The sequence below is a fragment of the Dufourea novaeangliae genome, unplaced genomic scaffold (genome assembly GCF_001272555.1).
Source record: "Dufourea novaeangliae isolate 0120121106 unplaced genomic scaffold, ASM127255v1 scaffold168, whole genome shotgun sequence".
Classification (NCBI taxonomy): domain Eukaryota; kingdom Metazoa; phylum Arthropoda; class Insecta; order Hymenoptera; family Halictidae; genus Dufourea; species Dufourea novaeangliae.
The window spans coordinates 549,234-573,246 of NW_015374062.1; the positions used below are offsets into that span (position 1 = coordinate 549,234).

The window sequence follows — 24,013 nt, forward strand, 5'->3', positions numbered from 1 at the left end:
CATTCGTCGTGCAAAACTGTTTGCGACACCAATTTGAAAATACAAGTACTAACAGAATCGTATCAAACGAATTGAATATTTTATCAAAATTGTGAAGCGTTTAGTAAATGTACACGAAACGCAGCGAACGTTTGATATGTATTTCATATCTAGATGTGTTCACAAATTGAACGGCCATGAAAAAAAAGAAATACAAATATTAATACAAAGAATGTATATTAATACAAATAATGTGTATTAATATAAATAAATATTTTAAAATATATTATTCAATATATTAATTCAATATAAATTGAATCTAGCCGGAGTGATGGAAAATAAACGATACTGTGGTTCGACGAGTTTAATATAAGTAGAAATGATGCGTAATGGTCAGACACATTAGTCAGCCATACTCGAAAGCATGCGTGTGTGATGAATCTGCATATTCGATTTTTTCATACACGAAGCTCCATATTCGATTTTCTCATGCAAGAAGCTTCATATTTCCAGAGTTTCAGTTTCAATTCTACTTTTCGTTTAAATTGATATTATTTAAACAACCCTAAAATCGTTACCCTTGAATATAAATTGAACCAAACTTAAATTGTAATTAGAGAAATATAAATTGGACACTTTTCATCAACGAATTCTGAATTCTACTCTTTAAGATTCGTAAAATTATTAACTTTGAGATTTTACATTTTAAGTAATTCCGAATTAACCGCAGTTAAATCACGCGAGACAAAGAATTAACGAGTAAATCCTTAATTAAAAAGAAGAACTAGAATCGAGAGTGAAAAAGAATGCACGCTGTCGCCATACACTGTCAAATGAGGAGAAAAGGGAATAAAACGATTCTATGTCACATCCAGCATTGTATCACTTTTTAATGGTTTCATATATGTCTTCATATTTTCTGTGCGATGAAACTGAGCAGACAATACGATCGTTTCAATGATAATACTGATGAGTACCGTACCATGTGCAATATGAGTTTAATTAAATACAGAAATCGTCCAACACAACAACTGTACCGTGCGTTATGTACAGGATTAATAAATAGAGTAGAAGAAGAATTATAATAAATATGTCTCAAATATGAATCGTGTTAGGTGGTCCAAGATATCTGCACATTACTATACGTGTCAGAGAAATTTTCAAAATTAATCACTATAGACTGCGGATTTTATTATTGTTCAGGAAATTCCAATGAAGTTTCTATCCTGTTTGGAACTTGATAGAATCCTTAATAAGACAAATATGACTCTATTTGACTTCGTCTTCAATAAATTACTTCATAAAAATTATGCATAAACTTCTGCACTCTATTGATTATCTCGGGAACGAAGGATCATAGGAACAAAATTTATTCTACATTTTCGACTTATTTTTGCATGAAGAAACACCTCCATTCGGGTTATACAACTGGTTCGAAGTATACAACATAATTCTATTAGGTGTACCAATAAGTATCATCCACAATTTCTTTTCAATAAACTACTAATACAGTTTAAATTTAAAACGTCTTGCTACAATTTACTTCACCCTTATCACACTCAATTACATTACCCTTTCTTCTTTTAAAATAGCAGCGAACCTTGAAGAACGAGGATAGATATCACTGAAATTGTGTACAGTCTTGATTTTCTCAAAAATAAGTATATATTGAATTTAGCAAAATACACTGGATTACTTATTGGTACAATCAATAACAAATTTTATTTCATTCAATATTCTTAATAAACCAAACGGAAGTTTGGTTCTGTAAATAAGAATACATAGAAATCTATATTTGCCAAACACCTGCAGCCTAAATCATGTATTCTGTAAACATATACATATACATATACATGCACATTTTATCCTATGACGTGCATACGAATCTGTACTCGCATAACGATCAGAATATTGCAAAAAAAAAAAGTCTCGATATCCGCGAACCAGTTTTCACTTACCTAGCGCGCACGCGATACAATCGTCTGATTGACGCTACAAGGCACTCGCATTAGCGTTTTCATCGTCTGGCGGTCCTTTCGTACGCGACCCACGGTTTTCTTTTCACCTGCATCCTTTCACTATGCACGGCACTCTATTTGTTCCATATACACTCACGCCCATGAGTATTTGCTCCCCTCATTGAGGAAAGATTTACTGTTGCACATTTTGCATCGGGAATTTTCAATACATTTTCGTGATATTTGATTATTTCATGGCCCGGATTGTGAAAGGAAACTAATTCACTAGAATTTGGCATATATTTCAGTAAAATGAAACTACGAAATTTTTGAATATAATGGTAATCTCACTTTTGACCCTATACGTAAGGATTTTATTCAATTCAATTATAAATATGAAACTGTATAGAACGTATGGTTCCTACATTTACATTCTATGTTTATATTTTACTTAAATGCATCATTTTTATTATTATTTTTTAAATACGATAGAATTAATGTCAGAAAAATTGTACCAAACTGAACAGTGCTATCTTTATGTCGAAGAAACTAGACTTCGTGACGTATAGAGGAACAACTAAAAACCAGCATTGTGTTCAGCAACCTTTAATTAACAACAAAAATTAAGTTCAGTTCGATCATTTTGGGACCTTTTGAACAGTGTTATGAGTCCGTCGCCATTTTGAAGACGCTGAGATTGGACTGCTTCAAGTAAATGAACAAATGGTAGTCATTCGGCACGAGGTCAGGTCTGTGTGGTGGATGATCGAACACTTTTCATCCAAACTTCTTGCGAAGCTGAACAGTCGAACGTGCCCCGTGTGAGAATATGCGTTATCGTGCAAAAAGTACAATCCCAGATGACAGTATTTCACCGAATGCTTTGTGTTCCAGTCTTTTGTTCTAAATGGCACGTCTGAGTTTCTTCAAGGTTTCACAATACAGGGTTAGTCACGAGAAGTAAAATACATAAATACATATCCCTATGGAGGTTAACGATAGAAGAATATGTCGAAGCGAAAGGTTTTATTGTTCAAGGGGGAGAGATAGAAGCAATTGATCGTTTTGTAATCTATATCCATCTGTAAGGCTATGAAGTGTTCATCTGTGTGACATCTAAGTCCAAGGTCATAGTATTGTATGTTGCTCAACTCGTCAACAGACGAGCAAAATTTGTGGAACAATGTTATCAGACCTGGTCCCATACTTTTGACCACTAGTGTACAAAGGTATTGTTCGCATTAATTTAAAATTTATTTTCCTTTTATTTTGAGAATGGACCTCGTAACACGGATAGGCAAATATTTATGAGCGTTACTGTACGTAGGAAAGTATGCCACGCAGTCGATTCATCCGATACCCTCCGATCGGTGAGATTTTATTTTCCTGATGTACGCGGGCGGCGTTGCAAGCCTTTGGGAAATTCTGTTTACGTAGACACAATCCTCGATACAGTACATAAACCAGTTCTATTAAGCGAAACAACGAAAGGATATCTTTAAATTTAAAATAATTATCGGGTTTCTAAAAATAACTTGTAGATTAGCCTTTTGTAACGTCTAAATAATTCGGCTGAAGTTCTTCTTCGCCTGAGTTCGTTAACGTTCTTACATCGTTTTGTATACACCTCACGTACAGTTCTGGAACTCGATATTTCCACGAATAAAATATTGTATGCGCAAACAGACGAGAAGAAATAGAACTGAGATATGAATATTATATCGATATCCATGTCTCTGGTGTCACTTGTTTACTTGTCACAATTCGGTTTTATTCACTTGGCTACCAAATGTATTACAATTATTAAATAAATGTAAAAAAAAAATGTAAACAAACGTAAACCTGGAATAAGAATGACTTTAGGTGGAAAAGTCATTTAACTTCTGAAATAATTTAATTTACATGTGAATGAATTTACAACTAATAATTATTTTCTGATTTTTTAAAGTAATTCTAGAAGTTGTTTGAGATACATTAAAAACCATGATTTTACATAAAAATAAAATAAATTACTAACTTTCTTTACAAAATTGCTCTATTCTGATTTTCATCTTCTCCAAAAAAAACAAGTATCCGTTCACAATTCAATTTTCCTCTCATCAATATTCATTCTTAAATAATTTATAGCACGAATTTTCAAGAAAACACTGATAGAAAGGAAGTCGATTTCTAATGAATATACATGCGTCGCTGCTGTTTTGATTTTTTCATGGGAAGCTTACGCTGTTTTAAATTTCAAATTCTCAGCCGTGATCTCGAAGTCCCGGACAGTTTAAAAATGTACTCAAAAAACAAACGATGTCTTTAAATGTTATATCGCGGTACAGTCTTCGCTGGATAATAATGAATTTTATAGATTACCCAAAACGAACAAATAAACTGTGGTTAATAATAACCTAAGAAGGTGCATGTGACCTGAAACATTCAATTAAGAAAAAAAAACCAAGGAGCCACTCGGAGAAGACTAAAAGCTGTGTACCATCATGAGCTCCATTGGACGATGTAATTTAAATTTTCAAGCATGGTACAATAAACAAAGTGTGCTCGGTAATGTTGAAACAGAGTCATTTTTTCATTGGTTCACTCGTACGTTTCTTGCTCGGTCGGACTTGAAACACGTGGCGGGTGCACTGTGCTTTAGAATAATGGAATATCGTAAAAACAGATATTAACTTTTCTCCCTGTTATTAGAATTAAAAACCGAGTGCGTCATGTGGACGGGGGGAGCACAATGTCCTGGTTACTCCTTTTACCTACGTCTTTTCGCGCGGGCGTTCGTCAAGCTCGAAAGTGGACGTAAAATTTTAATCGCGTGCCAAGCTGTTTCACTTTCTGCAGTTTACTTTGCCAGAAACATTGAATTTCGAGGAAGCAATCTGATATATAATTCACGCAGAGAGGCTGACACACGAGACTGTTCATCAACCTCTCCCATAAAATGCATTAGCTGTACCAATTATTAGGTTGTTTCGTAATAGATACAGTTTTCGAACTGCAAGATTCGAACGATTATAACCAGACTGCAGATTTTAGGCTTTTATAGCGTACTCGGGTGTCGACAATTCAGTATAGTAAAAAGTTTAATGAGACCCGATAAGGTTTTCATTTCACTTGTAACCTAAAAAAAACATTTAGAGTATAGATATTTCTATTTAATTCCAGTTTCTGTAAATTAATCCGTAAACCTCTATATTTGCATAAACATATACAGTCTAATTACAACTTATCTTGAGAAAGAGATCTTTAATTGGTATTAAATTGAATCGAATACAAATTATGATTACTAGATTCCTGAAGAGAGAAGTGTTGCGTGTCTACATATTGTACAACGAGCTAATAATTATTCAGCACTTTTTCAGTGAGACAACAAAATAATTTAGATTTAATATGTCTACCGTTCTTGTGCATTACAAGAATGATGAATATTATTAGAAAATGATGAGCATAGTATACATAGTAGTTCATTCAAATAATCATTTCTTTTTCGATATTAAATAAAAATCTCGCGTTAAAAGAAAGATCGAATAACCTTTAAATGAATATTAGTATTAATACAAGCATTAGTTCACGTGCAGTCCAACAAATTCTAAACGTAGAAGCATTAGTTAGAATCTCCTATCAAAGGGTCATCATGTAGATCATTCGATTAAAGATCCAAAAATGCTCCTCCATTACGCGAGTTAGCTGAATACAGACACTAAATTGGAGAGTTAACGGTAGTATATAATATTACATCAATTAACAAGTTCCACCGTTTCATGGTGCATCAACTTGTTGCACAACCAGTCGTCACTGTTGCTAATTCGGAGCAACAGTGTAACACCTCCTGCTTAATGCAATAGTAAGCAAATTAACGACGAGAGGAATTAATATTTCCTAACTTTGCACCACCATAGTTGAAACAAGTTTACATTCACTACACCTCGGAGGAATATTTCGTGTAATATAGTGAATATAGTAAGAAATCACGAACTTACTTCAATATAAAGTTCTTATATTAGTACTTCAATATTAATATGGCGTATGCTAGTAATAAGTAGTATATTTAGTATACTAGTAAAACTTTGAAACACAAATGTAGGTACTCATTTCAAAATTTAAATATTTTAAATAGTAACCATGAGTAACAAAATGCTCTTTTTGAAGAAAAATATATTTATCTGAGTAAAATATTTTTCATTCACGTTTCGCGGTCCACCCTGTATGCGTTCGTCCTTTTATGATTTTCCTCCAAATTGTTTCCGTACAATAACTTATTCATTTAAGGAATACAACTTTGTATTCTACTCACTTTCGTGTACTTATCAACAGCCGCACGTAATCAACAATAAATACAAAAAATGGCAGAAACTTTTCTGTTACGTATGAGAAACATAAATTTAAAAAGATTCAAGTGGTTCTGAAGAAAATCTAGATTTCTCGGTTGAGAAGGAAATCCGCCCTTATTTCGTGATCAACGACGTTCAATGGATGAAAACGCGATTACACTCCTACTCACAACAAAGATATTATAATATTAATTGTATTTGGTCAGTGCAAAAGTTTTGATGGATTTGAAATATATTTTTCCGAGTATCACGAAAACTACTGGACATAGAAAAATTCGTTAAATAGCAATAATGTGTGTTTTTTAATAAGGAATCCGTCTACATAATTAAATTCCAGAAAATTCATTTGTTTACATAATACATATTTGAAAGTGTAGCACTTTTTGTACATTTTTCAGGTAAAATATTAATCCATTTTCTTGTACATTTGTATGTGGAAACTCTAATGTATATCCAAATACAAAATACAGATAAATTGAAGTTTTGATTTTTGCATTACTCAAAAAGTCAATGTATTTGAAGTTTTGTCGCATTTTGTACAAGACGGAGTAAATACTTGAATGTTTATTTAAATTGCAAAAATTAAATTCCGTAAGAAACGAATCGCATAAAAAAATTTATATTTAGTTGTTTTCAAAATATGTGAATGGTAATATTAGTGACTATACATGTACTGTATTGTTATTTAAATAACCACTCGTACAATAAGTAGAGCAATTTTGGCTCTTGAACTTTTTACTTCAGAATTTTGTTTCGACAGCACAATATTTATTGTAATTTAGTACTTGACGTTATAGTATAATGAAACGTAATGGTCGATGTTAGTAAACGGTTCGAAGTTTAACGTGGTGGCGAGCAAATAAGGTCACGCTGAAGTTTGCATGTCAGTGTGACTTTTGCGAGTGTCGTGTAGCGAAGGAGAACACGTCGACAGTCACGACTTCACTGTATTGTACTGAGTTACAATTCTGTTTGTCCTAAGTTCTAACCAAAAAATGCAAAGCGAAGTTCAAAATAACTATCATTGTCCTTAATTGAAAATGATAATTCAGATTTCCAAGCTCAATTTTAAATTTAAAAGTTCCTGTGAAAATTCTGTATTGTGAAGTTCCTTATTTACATTTTTTATTTTGAAATATTCTGAATCCTAATTAAAATCTATCCATAATTTTATATTTTTCGTAAATGTTAAATATGTGTGTGATGAAAATATCTCTCACATTTTGCATAAATTAAATAAGTATAATTAATTAATAGACCATCTGAGATTGTTAAGACAAAAATATTTTACCAGTGATTAAAACATCTACGATTCAGTAATAACAATGTTCATACAATAAATCTAGTAATACTTTAAAGATAACGTACTTGAAATTAATTTGCAATTTGACATGTAATTAATTTTCCCTACGTGCGCATGACATATCAGTGGTCAGCTGTCAAAATGTGACATGTCCAATTTTCATCAAAATTTAGATATGCCCCCTTCCACGTGTAAATCTATTTGAGAAACAACACGAATGAGTTGACTAAAACTTGAATTACTAAGTATACCAATAATCAATTCACTTCCTTACTAACCTCTGAACCTGTTTCGAAAGACCTCAAATACTCTCGCTACATTAATTAATATTTGCTTGTCTCTTTCCATCATTCACACTAAACAAGACACCGAACAAATATTCTGAAACGAAATTTGTCCACAACCTTATCGTAAACATAATAAATGATTAAAAACCCAATAATTTCTTTTTCACCTGACACTAATTAGATACAAAAATATCAAATTTCTCTTCAATTGCGAACAATTTAAAATTGGGTAGGCGACTTTAGGCGAGCAATTCCCCGAGACACTTGTTGCAAAGCGTCTCGTTTCTTCCGCGAGCGCGCGACCCCGCAAAATCTGCGAAATATTTAACGTATCGTGACATATTGGCAGTAGCAGATAACGAAGCCTCAAGGCGGGTGCTCGCCGCATCTCTCGTGCATTTTACGCGGCGGTGGCAACTGAATCGAGGTCGTTCGTAGTGCCACCGACCGGAACAATGGACTTAAAGCTCTGCCCGGGATCTTTGTGTTCCGCCCGCCATATTGCGCAGGGCGGCCGCGTTGTCTCGCCGCCGAAATTCCCCGCGAAATAATTCTTCATTCTCCTTTTTTTCTCTTTCTCTACTGTCGCGTTCCATTCTCGCCCCCGCGAGCTTTTATCGGTTCGCGATAACCGTTGAAAGTTTTCGGGGAAACACCTTCGTTGTTCCACCATCATCACCGAACACTCCGAATCGTTTTTGCGGTCCGAGCATTATTATTCCGGAATTTTCCTGCGATCTCCGAGCGTGCAACGATATTGATTAGAGTGAGGCCCGCAGGAAACAATGGATTGCGGGATGGGTGAGGAACGATTCCGCGGGTAAAACGTCCGGGGACGAATCGTATCTCTGCTTCGTGAAACGGTGAATCGAGAAACGAAATAGAATTTACACCAGGTGTACTACGATGAATATTATTATATACAGTGAGAGTCAATATTAAGTATAGACCTTACAAGGGTGAGGTTCGTGTAATATTTCTGGAGCATCCTACTATTGTAAGATGGCTGTGATACGGTTTGATATGATTTTTCTAAACATTTTCGGGATGAATAGGCAGCCAAAAAATTCGAGGAAAAGAAATTCGAAGATATAACTAGAAAATTTTGTGAATATCGTTAAACGTGGTGAATGTACTATTATGGTTTGAGGCAGCATGACAACGAAACATTGTTATTTCACATTTTCAATTTATTTTTGAACAGAAAATCCCTTCCTCCGGCGGTTATGCCAATTATTGCAGTAATTGTGGTACAAATGGAAAGAACGTAATTCCCCATGAAAAAAAAAATAAGTCGAATCTCTGAAATGGAATTTATTTATACGGAGTGTCATTTCCCAGAAAATTTCTCATAACTTGTATGTCAATTATATTATCGAAGTGTGTTAGTATTTTTCGATGTTGGAGATTGTACGTAAAATTCAAAGTAATTCGGACACTTACGAGAAAAAAGCTCTTAGAGCCATAAAAGCTTTAAAATATAACATTCTTCCGTAATGGTTTATAATACTTAAAAAGCTTTCGTGTAGGAATTATGAATGATATGTTTATCGATCACTGAAATCCATTAAAATGGAAAAGTAATCTCACGTTTTCTTTTACATTTATTAAATCATATTTTAATTAGTAGACAACAGATTTTATGTATTTGTCGTAAATGCGTAAAAATTTTCTGATAAGTGAGTAAATTAATTTGCAAAAATCTGAATCTGCATAAAAAGCCGCTTTCTACCAAATTAATAATGCATAATACATTCTACATCGTGGTAAAAAAATTACAAATAAAACGATAATACTTTTATGTAAAATTAATCTCAGTATGATTTGTAATATAAAATGTAATTGAAATCGTACCAAAAGATACTTCTTTTACAGATTTTAAAGTTACCGGTAATTTTTTGATTTCTTTCAGTAGCCAATTGACTAATCAACTACGATATATTCTGCACACTACCTAATTATTTTTTACTTAAAGATCAAATTTTTTTGTGTTTATATATAAAGATAATACGATACATCCATATTATCTATGTCGAACATTTATAAACAGATTATGTAATGGAGAGACTTTCTATTGTCTGTCTCAGTTCGAAGAAAGTTCCAACAAAACGCAACCGAAATAAAAAGATTGATAAAAACGGTCTGTAAAATGTGAGACAGTAAAGTCACCTTTAACCTCTTCGCGCAAGTCCCCGCGGAGATAAACTTCCCTAATAGGGGAAATTAGGATTTAGTTTCTAGTTTCAAGTTCTCTGAAATTATGCTTTACTTTCCGAAACAATAAAGCGAAGAAAATACAAGCCTGATGAAAAAACTTCCTTTCTTCGGTTCAAAATTATTCGTTAGGAAGAAAACGTGATACAACAACAGTTTTCATTATTTTCATTCTTTACAAAGCAGATAAAACAAAACTGCAACATAAACAATTAATTTAAGACAACCTTAATATTAGATAATTCAAAGGAATTTAAAAAATCATACTAATTTTTAAATTCAACATTATAGTAACTGATAATCTTGAAGTGGACAGTGTTGATTACTAGATAACGTGACAATAAAAATTTCTACGTTATTAGTCCCATTACTATTTTGACACACCTCGTACCACCGGAGTGATGCAAACTTGGAAATTTACTTTACTAATTATCAGATTTACACGACAATACACGATCACATGATGAGAAGTCCCATCGTGTTGGTCCACGTCTCCATCAAGCGACATATCAAATGAAAGGTGAGGTAGCTGATCATACATAGCGTCGATACGTGAACATCCACACGCTCGACGACGAAATCGAGAAACAAAAGATTAGTTCGCTCGAAACCGATCCCAAAGATTGACGTCAACGTTCACCTTGACGCGTAATGCGCCGGCAATGGCGGTTTTCGAAAGTAACTACATCACCGATCGATCGTTATCAGCGCTGCTGATTACGTGTTATTACTTCTTATTTATTGTAGATTAAGGAACGATTAGTAGTGGCGCATTGTGACCCGGGACGTATGCTCCTTTTTGACGGCCGACTAAAAATAAACGCCACGATTATGTCATTTATTACTTCTTTTACACGTTCCGTTCTAGACACTACTAGATTGCCACATTAGATTGATTGTCTTACTTGAATTAAGCTGAGCGATACGTGAAAATGAGAAAACTGTTGAATTAGGTAATATAGACTTACCGAAAATTGTTAACCCCTTAACACGTTGACTGTCACAGTGAAAAAGGCCGTACGTAGCCAGACACGGTTTGTTTCGTTTTTAAATCATAAATCGTCGAAAACATATGGATTTAAGGGGGTTTAGAATGGAAGCAACTAGCCAGGGACTGCGTGATATAATTTCTTTCGTCACTTGCATATGTAAATGCTTGAATAAAATGAGGGAAATACACTGTTAAAATTACTATAGCACAGGGTGTTCACTCTAACACCATCCACGATTTTTCAGCCATTTGCGACAATGCAATACAAAAAAGTTATTAAACAAAATTTATCTATTGCAAGTTGACAGCATACAACGACTACAAACATTTCGAAAATTAATTCTTTTCATAGTGAACCCAAGGTCGCCTTAAGTTTTTTTTTTAATAGAACCATATAAATTTTTTTTCCATTATATCATAGGGGACATTAAGACGGTTTGAACCAGTAAAAAATATGACGCCTTTATTCAAACAATACTAAATTTACGGCAATGGAAGTGGTAAAACGCGAAGAAGCACAGAGTCGAAGCGTAGCACGCTTCTGTTGTTTCGCGAGGCATCGCACTATTTGTGAATAAAAGTGTCATTCTTTGTGCTGTTTGAGTTCGTCTTAATGTCACCTACAATACGATGGAAAAAATTATATGGTTCCATTTAAAAAAAAGACTCAAGGCGAACTTGGGTTCACTATGAAAAAAATATTTTTTCGAAATGTTTATTATCGTCATTATACGTTGACCACTTAAAAGAAATTTTAATTAATAACCTAAAAAGAAATGTCTATTCATATCGATAAGAAAAAATTTATTTAAAATTTTTATATCCATTATGGATTCCTTGCATACGTGAATAATAAAATCAAGAAAATAAACGTAGAAAAAATAAAGAGAAAGAAATAATTAATTGTGAAATAAACATAAGAGAAATTATTTATATATTATTCATATGACTCCTTGACAAAATTAGCATAACATTAACATACATAAATGTCTTTAGTATTGATTATGTATTATCACAGTGAGCTCTCAAATTACTGGGAACCAGTGATGCAATTTTCTTTGCGTACAATAACCTGTTATTCCTTGTACTATAAAGATTAATTGTAGGGGAATTTTCAAATCCTCCGTGATTCAGTTAAGCGGTTTTACGTCACGTGCGATACAATGTACTCTTTACTTGATATTTGTGAATATCGTAAATTGCAATCGGTGTACTACGATGGAATTATAGCGAAATGTGCGTCATTGAGTACTCAAATATACGTGTTATCTTGAGGCAGAAAGGCGTTTAAATCTTATTATATAAATGACTGCCTCTCCCATGTACTCCAGTCGTTCCGATTTGAAGCGAGTGGAAGGATCACAATTAGACTCTTAAATATTTCTTCATCGAAGAAAAAAAACGTAAGGATATAATTAATACGATTACAATTTCATAGGTTTTCTGAAATCGTCTCCTCTTGTATGCATGGTAACTTTAAAACTGAGATCGAGTGCACTTCATTTTAAGTAATTGCTTAAATACCTTAATGAAAATTACTCTTTCGTCATGAACTGAGTGCACTTTATTTTAAATAATTATCTAAATAACTAAATTAAGATTATTCTTTTATCATATAACTTTCCTTTTATAGTACTATTGTCCAGTTATATTACACATTTGAGTTTTTTTGTTAAAATTGTAAAATTAATAGGTATTTCGATATTTTTAAGTATTTCCTATTTTATTTCAGAATTAATTCCACATTAATTTATTATATTGAAATATCAATATTAATCCGATCTAATTTGTCTAATTATTATTTATCGGAAAGAAGATGACAAAATATGTTTACTAAAAAGTTTTAGAGCAACAATTCTGTGATCTTTATACAATCTTCGAAACAAGGTAACATTTGTATACAATACAAACTATAATCAACTATGATGATGGCAAACCTTTCAAACATTAAGTTTGAAATTAAATATAAACATAAAATATCTTTATTTCTTAAAATACACGCATTGACAGTGTCATGCGCAGAGAATAGTATTTGTAGTAAAGGAAACTTATATGAATACAAAAATACAGGGTGTAATAAAAGAAAAAAGTACAACTATACACCACATATCATAAAACAGTCACCATACTTCGCTCTAAATCTCCTGAATTATAATACTACAAACACGGCTAACTTTGATTCATAGAAGCTACAGCTTTGTTTAAATAAATTACTCGAAACATGTGAATTTACAGAAACATTCGCAGTCTAATAAATTACCCTTAATGCTTAAAGCTATTTAAAAAGCTGGAAGAAATTCTAGACACATGGTTCTAAATTTTTCGAGTTATCTACATACAAGAAAAAATGATTACTCGACAGTGAACACCTGTCGATGTACCTGAATTATGCCAACGTTGAGTCTTCGCGGCGGCCTTGTAAATATCGAGGCGACGTACAAAGCAGCTCAATAAAAGCAAGCTACGATTACTTTTTACCAGGCGAGATAAAATAAGGGTCGGTCGCTCGAAACAATCGACCCTGATCGTCATTCGATCGAGAATGATTATTAACACGACACATACAGTACGTACATGTACACTCACCACTCCTCTCACTTCCCTCTGTTACAGATCGACAAAATGCCAATGTCAGAGTTCCGCAAGAAGAAATTACTCTACGTTTTTAACACCTTCTTCGGTGAGTATACAAACACTACGCACATCTTTGAAAAAATTACCATAATTTTCAACATTTGATCTATCGCTACTGAAAAAAAAAACAAGAAAAAATATGGAATCAAATGTTGTTATTCTCGGCTTAGTTTTCGAGAAAATCAAATTTGAGAGTTAAGGGGGTATTTCTACTCGATGGCGTCATTTTTAAGCGACTTTTAAACTAAGAATTAATGATACAAGGAACTTGTAGTTTTTGGTGCATATCTTTCATATTATCTAAGTTATTACTCTAAATATTTTTCTCGGAGAACCAAACATGGTTCGTCGGTCCAGTAACGAAATAGCCGATTCTGTTCTGTCCTCGATTCAGCCTGGTTCGCCCTCTATCATCCCCGACTCAACAGACCCCAGTAACGATCTTATTCCACTGTTCATCAGAACTATACCCTAAACTACATCTAACCACATTCCCATCCATCAATCCCAACCTGATAACCATTACCCTCATCGACAGTCATCCGATATTTTTCTCGGAGAACCAAAAATGGTTCGTCCGCCAGTACCGAAATAGCCGATTCTATTCTGTCCTCGACTCCACCTGGTTCTCCCTGTATCATCCCCGAATCAAGAGACCCCAGTAACGATCTTATTCCACCGCTCATCCCTTTCGGGGCTATCGCGAACAGTTCGAGCCGCAGTCGCGTTCCAAACAGATGAAATACGGTTATGAGACAGAGGGGTGCGGCTGACCCATACCGTTCTCTCTCTCTCGAGGGTATTTTTCGGTGCTGAAAACGGAATCGCGGCTGTACAGGCGACATTCGGCTCGGTCTCTTGACGGCACCTATGTGTTGACCGTTCGGGCAAAAGTGAACCAGCCCGTACGGACACCTATTTATGGCGCGAGCAGGAGGAGATAAACAATGGACGCGGTTAAGGGGGTTGCGGTTCGCCCACGTTGAAATTACACGTTCGCCAACGGCCCCGCGTATCTCCGGGACACGGTCACGTATGAGCCGCTGGTCTGTATGCATGCATCGGGGGCAATCATTCATACAAGTTGGACGCACTTCTGCGTGCCCGAGCTTTCCCAGGGACTCGCGCCAACGATCGTGGCCCCCTTGCGCATCTTCCACGAACGGTCTCTGGGAAGTATTCGAGGTGTGTGTGAACAGGAGTTGGCCCCGCGACTAATGTTCGAGTAACATACACCGTCGCTTAAAAGTTCGGAGCCATTCACTGGATACAGAGTATTACAGAGTGTGTATGAAGAATAACGTGGTAGATAGTAGGGTAAGCGCAACCTAAAATCGTCTCTCACATGTTTGAATCGTTCTCAACTGAAGGGTAATTGAGGAGCTTGCAGCGCGAGGCAGATCCATTTTTTTACAGATTTTTTGTTATTACGCATAATGTACGTTAAAAAGATTCTACACCCGTCCCTTGATTTATGCGGAGTCTTTGCTCCATGTGGTCCTTCTTTATGCGGATCAAAACCGTCTAAATGGAATCTGCATGGACGAAAAATAATTCTCACGAGAAAAGGCAGTGTATGTTAGAAAAATGTTTGTTTAAAAAAAAAACTAAATGGAACGAATACTCATTACCGTCTTCATGATATATCACGTGTGGCAATATTACGTGCTAGGCAATATTAGATGCAGTCATTCATCTGCCATGACCTAATATAGACTCCCCTTGATTATTGTCTAGCTTCTTCTACACGATTATTGTCCAGGCATTAGTCCTAGCGCTGGGGGGAGGGGCGTGGAACCTGTCAAGCGCATACTTTGTTGCATAGGCTCGGGCATCGGGCAAAAAACGAATTTAGGAAGGTCTGAAGCATTTCTCCCTATAAAATCTATGCCTACTGTTGATCGAGGGTTAATAAAAGGCTCCGAAATTGAATCCTCAATAAAACCATTCACAATAAACTTCTAAAAATTAAGACAAAACATACAACGTGATCCGTTATCAGCAGCACACCCTGCCGCTGATAAGTATTTGCCTATCCATAATAGATTCAGTTTACCAACAAAATGTGCTTAATCTTTCAAAAGAACTGATTCCCTTCACGGTGAGAGCCATAAAACAAACAAAATTCACGATCATTTATAAAAATTTGACTAAAGCATTCTTTAATAAAAAGGCAAATACTCGTGAACGTTGGTGTATTCTTCGGAAACACCTTGTACACGCGAAATTCACTTCACGCGCGAAAGTGTCGTCGGCGTGAGTAACACCTGGCCATAAATATCACGCGCAATTAGCAAGCAAAACTTGCGAATAGAGCTGCTCAGCAGGTGTCTGCACGCGCGCACAAATCGAGAGCAACGTTTCTCGCTGTGTGACAACGAGCCCTCGTCCGTGTGGAGGTCACAGGCGTGTACACGCTTCGCGGCCCTCATTAGCCCCTTACTTTCTTCCCTTCTTTGACCGTCGATCGGCTGCTAAACATATCCCACCGAGGCTGTGTTCTTCGACGTCGATACGATATTTCACCGTGACCCAGAGAAGCCAGGGACGACGGACAAACGGATCGGATGGGATAAATCGCGTACCTTCTCGCGTGCTCTATGGAAATCGCGCGAAACCGGTACACTCCGACTGGTGACGAGAGACTGACACGAGCTCGACGGTGAATCGTGTGACGTGTCAAAACAGGGGTTGCGGAGGCCTGAAAAATGGATCCTCCTGTCCCGTGCATTGTGTGCTGTCGATGTTTCGGACAACGACGAAGGAAAATTATTCGAAAAGTTGTCGTGTCTGATCGTTGCTTGATATTTCTATTCATCGTGGGCACGAATCTATGCGTATCGGATACAATTTCAAGAGCGAGATTTTCCTAACATGATAGCTTGTGCGGCCGAATTTTATTATAGACTTTTGACTTAGTTTTATACGCAGACTTGTGCGAATTAGTGTGCTGCTGATAACGGATCACGTTGTATGTTTTGTCTTAATTTTTAGAAGTTTATTGTGAATGGTTTTATTGAGGATTCAATTTCGGAGCCTTTTATTAACCCTCGATCAACAGGCTAGTGCAAATTTGCACAAGCGAAATTTTGTTTCACCTGTAATATTCTATCTGGCTAACATCACGGTATCAAGTGTTCATAGTTAAAAAATTATTTCTCACCCCGAAAAATATGTTATGAATTCCATCTTCTTTTATTCTGTTTAAGTTCTTAATTATCGAGAAATCAAAATCCCAATTCGCTCTAGCGTGGGGTGTAGTATGCTGAGGTAGGGTGTCTGAGGGTTAATTGTCAAATTGCAATAATTATTTTGTTCAATTTAAACAGAATTATAAGAAGAATGTACGATGTCAAAGTGAAATTTCATCAATTGTTCATGATTTGTTTTAAGTTTTTAAATGACCTCGAATTTAAAATCATTGCTACAATTTAATTAATTATCTCGAAATTACCGAAATAGAAATTGTTAGAACTTAAATCAATAACAAGTTGTCTTATGTTGTTTTCTGTAATTGATACCTATCGCCCATGAAGTTCTTTTAACTGGGAAGAAAATGTTGTCTTATTCCCGGGTAATTCCAGTTAATGGAAGTACCTTGTCTGACGACTATGGAAGAGGCGCATTTTAAAGTAAAAGTCGAGAAACACGTGTAATGCTACACACAATAAAACGTTGTTTTGTTCGTAATTCACTTCACTCGACACACCTGCTTTTTTCTGGTTTTTATAAAACTGGCACACGTTCAAGCAAAACCATGAAATACAAAAGCCAAAACGTTCCTTCTAGCTACCCTGATTTGATACAGTTATTTTCCTGGCCCTTTTCATTGCTTCTATTTACAATTTCAAAGATGGTTTTTAAAAATTATAACATCAATTGTTTGAAAAAATTTAGTAATAATGGTATATTTGGAACTGTAACAATACTTTTCAGCTATTTAAGCTTTAATTTCATACGATTGATACAATTCATTTTTGCTTACTTTCGAAAAATAGTTACAATATACGTCGAGTAAACTCTTACATGTTCAATGAGAATTTATGAAGCTATTTTGTAGTATAAATTTTTTGTTATATGTTTGGAAAGCTATAATAGTAAACAACATGCCACATGTCCTATATGATCAATTCATGACACAATATACGCCCCATATTGTCTCCAGCACGATACGAATAGACATCTAGCATGATCAAAATCATCGAGACGTTGAATTATTTTGTCGAACCCTTCATATACATTACCCGACCAGAATATACGAAATGTTTCGTCACTAAATCTTATATTTGTACAATATTCAATTAAGCATTTTAACAATTAACAATTTTTCAATCATTTTATCGTTGACATTTTCTTGGTAGCAATCAAAAGTTGAAGCTTTTAAGAATGTTTTGTTAAATTTTCAACTAGATTTATAATTATTAAAAATTCGCGAGAGCCACCCTAAAGACTTAATAGGATTAACAGACGAGGGTAGTCTATGGATCCCTGAGAGCCGAGAGACGGCCGATACCGGAAAGAAGCGTGGAAAGACGCGCCACGGGCCACGAAATTGGGACGGCCTACGAAAACTAATGACGTCCGATTCAAACGACGACAACCTCGCCCCGTGAACGATGAATAGCACGATCGACGGGTACCCGTCGTCTTTTCCACGGATTCCCGCCGTGAAATCGTGCGCGAGTTTTCGTTTGGATAGGGGCCAAAGCACCATATTCCCTTGGCCGACCTCGTAGATCACGGCCATATTTCATTATGTCGATTCCTTGTCGCGTGTTTTGCGTGTATGAATTCGAGTCCCTTTAACACGTTCATTGCCATGGGGGGGTCACTTGGTGACCGGTATTCGACTTAACCCCTTCCCGTACGATTTTTTTGACGACTTGCTTTTAAGCATTACTTTATCGTTAATAATTTCCTATATACAAAAGGAATTTTATTCTTAGGGCAAATGTATCATTTACTCTAAATCTTAAATATTAATACCAATGAAACATAATTTCACTTCGACTCTGAGAAAATTTCTATTTGGTTGAATTATGCACCCTGGCGATATATAGCTTTCTTCATACGAGATATTATCCAATAGATTGCAATTTTATAAAAATTCGTCAAACCTTGTACTATCTTCTCCTCGACTATCTTCTCACGATAATTCACAAAACACACACGAATCGTTGCACGAAATTAACCAGGTTACTCGTTCAAATCAACAACGGCGGTCACAATAAACACTAAATAAACTAATTTAAACTAAAGAAAAACTCACTATAATAAATAAATTTAATTACTATTGTAAAAAAATTCAAGAGCTACTTAGCCCCAACTAGATGTGTTCGGGTTGACGACTGTCCGTGAACTAATGAAACTCGAATTCCATGCAAAGGACAGGAAAGTAATAAAAATATGTAAACAACGAATGGATATAGTATACCTGTTCTCTGGTAGCGTCGCCAAGGACTGCGAATGACGTGCAGAAGTTGGGATTGTGCCAAGGGAGAGGTACATACCACATGTTTGGCCAAAAAGTGAAGCTCTATTTTTCTTTTCAGGGGACGCTAGTGTCCGTGCCGACACTACCGTGCCCTATGCTGAGCGGCTGTACGCAGATTTCCTGGTTTCAGGCGTTTCTTACCCCAATGCTTGATTCTTGATAACCTGAAAATGAAACTACCATCAGAATTTCGTTATTATTGATATTTATCTTATTCTAACACATAGAATCGTCCCTTAAAGTTTCTGACACCAGTAGTCGAACATCCTGCGTATACATAGTGCTAGATAAAATTTGGCATATAAATACTCGCCATCTGTTATTGCTGGAGCATACGATAATCCTTCCTGTTACTAACGAAATTCATTTTTACACCGAACCACTGATGACTGAGTAACAAATTTTCGAATTTTTAAACTGATAATACCGTGCAGGCTACTTAACGCAGCAACTTTGCTCGAAAACGCAAGGAAAAGTTCCGTTTCGAACGTGGAAGGAATGAGTCCACGAAACTAATAGCTCCCGAAACGAGGCATTAATGCTAACTGGATGGCTCCGTGAACTTAATGCGATGATGGACCTGACACCAGCTTGATGTAATGTTAAACGTTCCATGCTTTATCTCTAGCTCCTTTGGCTACGCGCCAAGCCCAACCCACCTCTTTCTCACCCAGTATTGTCTTTTCAATTTCGGGGTAGACGTGGATAGCCCATAGTACTATTCTGCGGTGTTGGCGTCCTTGTCTATGATTCACTGTGTTGGCGAAAATTTGAAATAGGTTCAACGATGTTGAGGTTTTTATTAATATATGAACAAGACGTTTTAATTATTGGGTTTACCAATAAGTAATCCGCTATGTTCCTAAATAATTATGAAACGGTATTGAAAACATATTCTAAAGTCGAAAATCATTACAAATACAATTAAATCTTTAAAAAATTCAACCACAGATCTGCTGATTTTTTTTATGAGTATTTGTTTAACAAAAATAATAACACGAATAATGTTTATGTGCATACTTATCAACTATTTTGTGCTGTTTTTTTAGATTGCAATCAAAGTGGCGCGATCGACAAAAAGGATCTAGACCTTGTTGTGCAAGTAAGTAGACAATGATTCGTTTTTAACTAACGTTCACAGCATTTGTACTTAATTGAGTTTCTAATATATCATTTTAAAATATCTCTTAAACTGAAAACAGTAAACGTTATTGGAAGTATAACAGGAAATTCTATCTTCAAAAGCAGTTCTACAATTTCATTAGAAAAATTTATTTCATCAATATCATATTTACATGATGCGTCCTTTGAATTTTAGCGAATCAGTGAATGCAGAGGCTGGACAGCCGACAATCCTAAACTTCAAAGCACAAGGGACAATTTGCTAAAAATGTGGGATGGTTTAAGGCAAAGAGCCGACGCAGATCAAGATGGCCAGGTAAAAAATCATAAAAATATAAAACACACTTGCATAAAGTACACCGATGCTTGCAATTCGAAATTAGAATCCAACGAACGTTTTGTCTATCTTACGTCCGTATATTAGGGTGGACCTTATTTCTGTCTTAAATTTTTTTTTCATATTTCTTTGCTTTCAACTCCTAGAATGGTTCCATTTCCTAAAAAAATAATTCCTCAGAAAGTCTATTGCAATCGTCTAAACAATTGCGATTCGGAATAATGATGTAGAATATACAACTCGCCACAACAGTTTTTCATACTGTGCATAAAGAGTAACATGACATCAGCCTTGAAATGAAATGAAGAAAGATGTCTAAATCACTTGTCCGTTCAGTTATTTTACTTTTTACATTGATGTTTCTCAGGTTAGTCGAGAGGAATGGTATTCATTGTGGGAGGAATACGCGAACGATCCGTCGAATCCATCCGACTGGCAGGAAACGTACATGACTTTGATGTTCCAGTTGTTCGACGCATCTGGTAAGTTTGTTTCCCTTTCGATTCTTCAAAACGATGAAAAAATATTGTTGCGTTCTTTCCAATATGGCTGAAGGTTACGTTATTATATATTCGTGTGGGAACATAATTTGAGCACGAGAATATTTATACTAGAACGATTTAAAAATGCTGAGAATAATCAGCTTTTAAGCAAGAAGCTACACAAACAGAATCATAAAACGACAAAGTATTAAAAGCTTTTATATATTGAAGTTATCAGATTTCATCTGACTAATCAACTATACTTTGCAATATATGTATAGTTGCCGAATACCGTTCACCTAAATTGTACCTCATCAATTTTTTGTGTTATTATGTTTTTGCACGATCTCGTGCTGGATATATAAATAGTAATATAAATAGAAAATCAAATTTTATATCTTGGATCAGAAATGAGCGGTTACTTCAATCGTACCAATTACGGATTAACTCTGTAATTAATTGTGACAGTAACTGTTACTAAATACGACAGAAAATACCTTAATTAGTACGATTTCGGAAACTCTTCCTTATTTGGCAATAAATAGCACAGTTGATTAAAGAGTGCCAATAGTTAACAAATTTTACACCTTCAAACTACTACGTATCGCTACTGTTCACTAGGTGACAAATCCATCGACGAGAACGAGTTTTGCAACGTCTGCAGATACCACGGCGTCGCGGAGGCCGAGGCCAGAGAGGCTTTCAAAAAATTAGGAGTCGTAAGTGCAAATCACGCTACAAAAACGCGCTAAAAAACCCTTCTTCCCAGCAGTGTTGGGCATAATTCGAATAAGTTATTCCTATACTTATATAATTGCTACTTATTTTATTGATACATACAATACAAGATATTAGAACGTCGCGCTTTTGCTGGAAAAGTCATGAAATTATTTATGTAAATTTCATTAAAAAAAATCCAAGTCCATTATTTGTTCAGTAAACACTCTCAAACTTTTGAGCAATAGTGTTATTCGTGAATCAAATTGAAATTTGCCTACCACCGTTTATAAAATAACAAATGCACGAATTTCACTAGAAATTCGCTCAACACTGCACTGTCCCTAGACAACCCCGCTAATTCCGCCGCACCGTTTTCCATTTGCATAGGGTCAGGAAATAACTTGGGAGAAATTCAACAACCTCTGGAAGCAATATTTCTCCTCGGACGAGCCGACCACAGCCGGAAACTTTATTTTCGGGAAAACCACATTCTAACTCGTTGTCCCCGTGGAACCGCGAGACGCATATTACCGTATCCTCGCGTCGCATTGTCTTGTCCATTTTTCTGATTTTTCGTGGTCGATTCGCCCGTCTCGTATAACAGGCCAGATAATGGTTCTTGTTTGACAACGAAATAAAAAAAAAGAAAAACAAAAAACCGAAAGATAGCAGACAATTTAATTTCTGATCGGTTACCAGGTGGTTACGATTCATTTCACGGCGTAGCTATCGTTCTTCTCGGCAGACGAGCACGTTCTTCGTCATGAATTTATGGAATACATGACGAAGGCTGAGTTCGTTCGCGAGAAACAATTATCGTTTTAAGAGGACGAATCTCGTACCGCTGGACCATCTACCGGACGATAAATCATATCTTCGCTGTATGTTCCGTATCCGTAACGTGTTTTAAATGTAAAAAAAAAAACGAACCGCCACTGATTACGCGTCCGATCGACGGGCGACCATAACCTCTAAATCACCTCTCAGCAGCGAGGGTCGCATCGCGTCGTTTTCCCATCGTTTTTCGTCAGAAGACCACCAGACGATGGAGTTTAATTAGCAAATCGCGTTTCCCTCCAGTCTACGGCCCGCCAGACGGTATTTTCAGAGTTTAAAATAAACCTGTTCGGAATTAATACGCCCATATTAGATCCAGCGTTGTCCGTGTAACGGCGACGAAAAAGATCGATGCGGGACGGTATCGGGGGGACAAGGTATAACTTCGTGTTAATCGTTTGCACGGTGTCTGAACACTATAAAAAGTTTCGGGCAAGTCGGCTTAATTAAATGTGCACGAAGGGCCACGATCGAACTGTTATTATATTTTAAACGAGTTGTCGGTATTGCCCTAAATTGTGTGTTCGCATAGACATTCTATATGCTGTTATAATGAGAAGTAAAAAGAAAATTATGCATACCTACAGAATTATATAAATATATAAAAATATATATATATATATTTGAATGACAGAGTTTTCAATAAATTGTAATTACAGAGATTTATAAATTTTAATCGGTGTTGACTCGAAAATGCAGTTGACGAATTGAATGCTGGCAAGTGTTTGCATTCTAGACCGGTTAGCTGTCTATTGCCCGAATTTTCAATGGGATTCCTATCGATGTTACATTTTCATTGAAAAACATACTATTATTTAAGATACATTGTTTTCTTCGGGGCAATATAAATGTGTCTTAAACGAGGAGCAGTGGAACTATTCGGTGGGCAATAAAGATTTCGTTTAGACAAAAACAAAAACAAAACACTAATACTCGCAATCGTGTTCGTTCGAAACTATCATATATCCAGCAACATATCAATTAGTTTAAAGTTCATTGTTTAATTGAAGGGTACGGTATATGAAAGTTGAAACGTTAATATTTTCAAACAATGTTGAGCTAGAGGTTTTGTTTAACATATTAATCATTCTCTATTATCTTTTTTTCGTCTTGTATTAGACTACTGCATCCATCATCGCGCTATTAATGTGTTCCTATATTTCTGTTGAGTGTTATTTTCGTTACTTTTTTCATCTAAAAAATAACTTTGGAAAATGAGAAAGTATAATCACGTGTTCGAATACGAGCGAGAGATATCCAGATTTATTTGTACCATTCGAAACTTTATTCTGCTTCGAGATATCAAACAATAACGTTGTTGTCGCGA

At 35.6% G+C, this 24,013-nt stretch overlaps 1 protein-coding gene across 1 annotated transcript in view; it reads left to right on the forward strand.

Annotated features, from left to right (window-relative positions):
• Positions 1–23,192, forward strand: part of LOC107190195 (calexcitin-2) — a 52,273-nt gene extending 29,081 nt beyond the window's left edge. The window contains exons 2-7 of the mRNA XM_015578958.1: positions 13,674–13,740; positions 20,238–20,290; positions 20,507–20,626; positions 21,015–21,129; positions 21,751–21,848; positions 22,237–23,192. Of these exons, the coding sequence (XP_015434444.1) occupies positions 13,683–13,740; positions 20,238–20,290; positions 20,507–20,626; positions 21,015–21,129; positions 21,751–21,848; positions 22,237–22,344 (552 nt within the window). The 5' untranslated portion in view covers positions 13,674–13,682 and the 3' untranslated portion in view covers positions 22,345–23,192. The remainder of the gene's footprint in view (positions 1–13,673; positions 13,741–20,237; positions 20,291–20,506; positions 20,627–21,014; positions 21,130–21,750; positions 21,849–22,236) is intronic.
• The last annotated feature ends 821 nt before the right edge of the window (positions 23,193–24,013 follow it).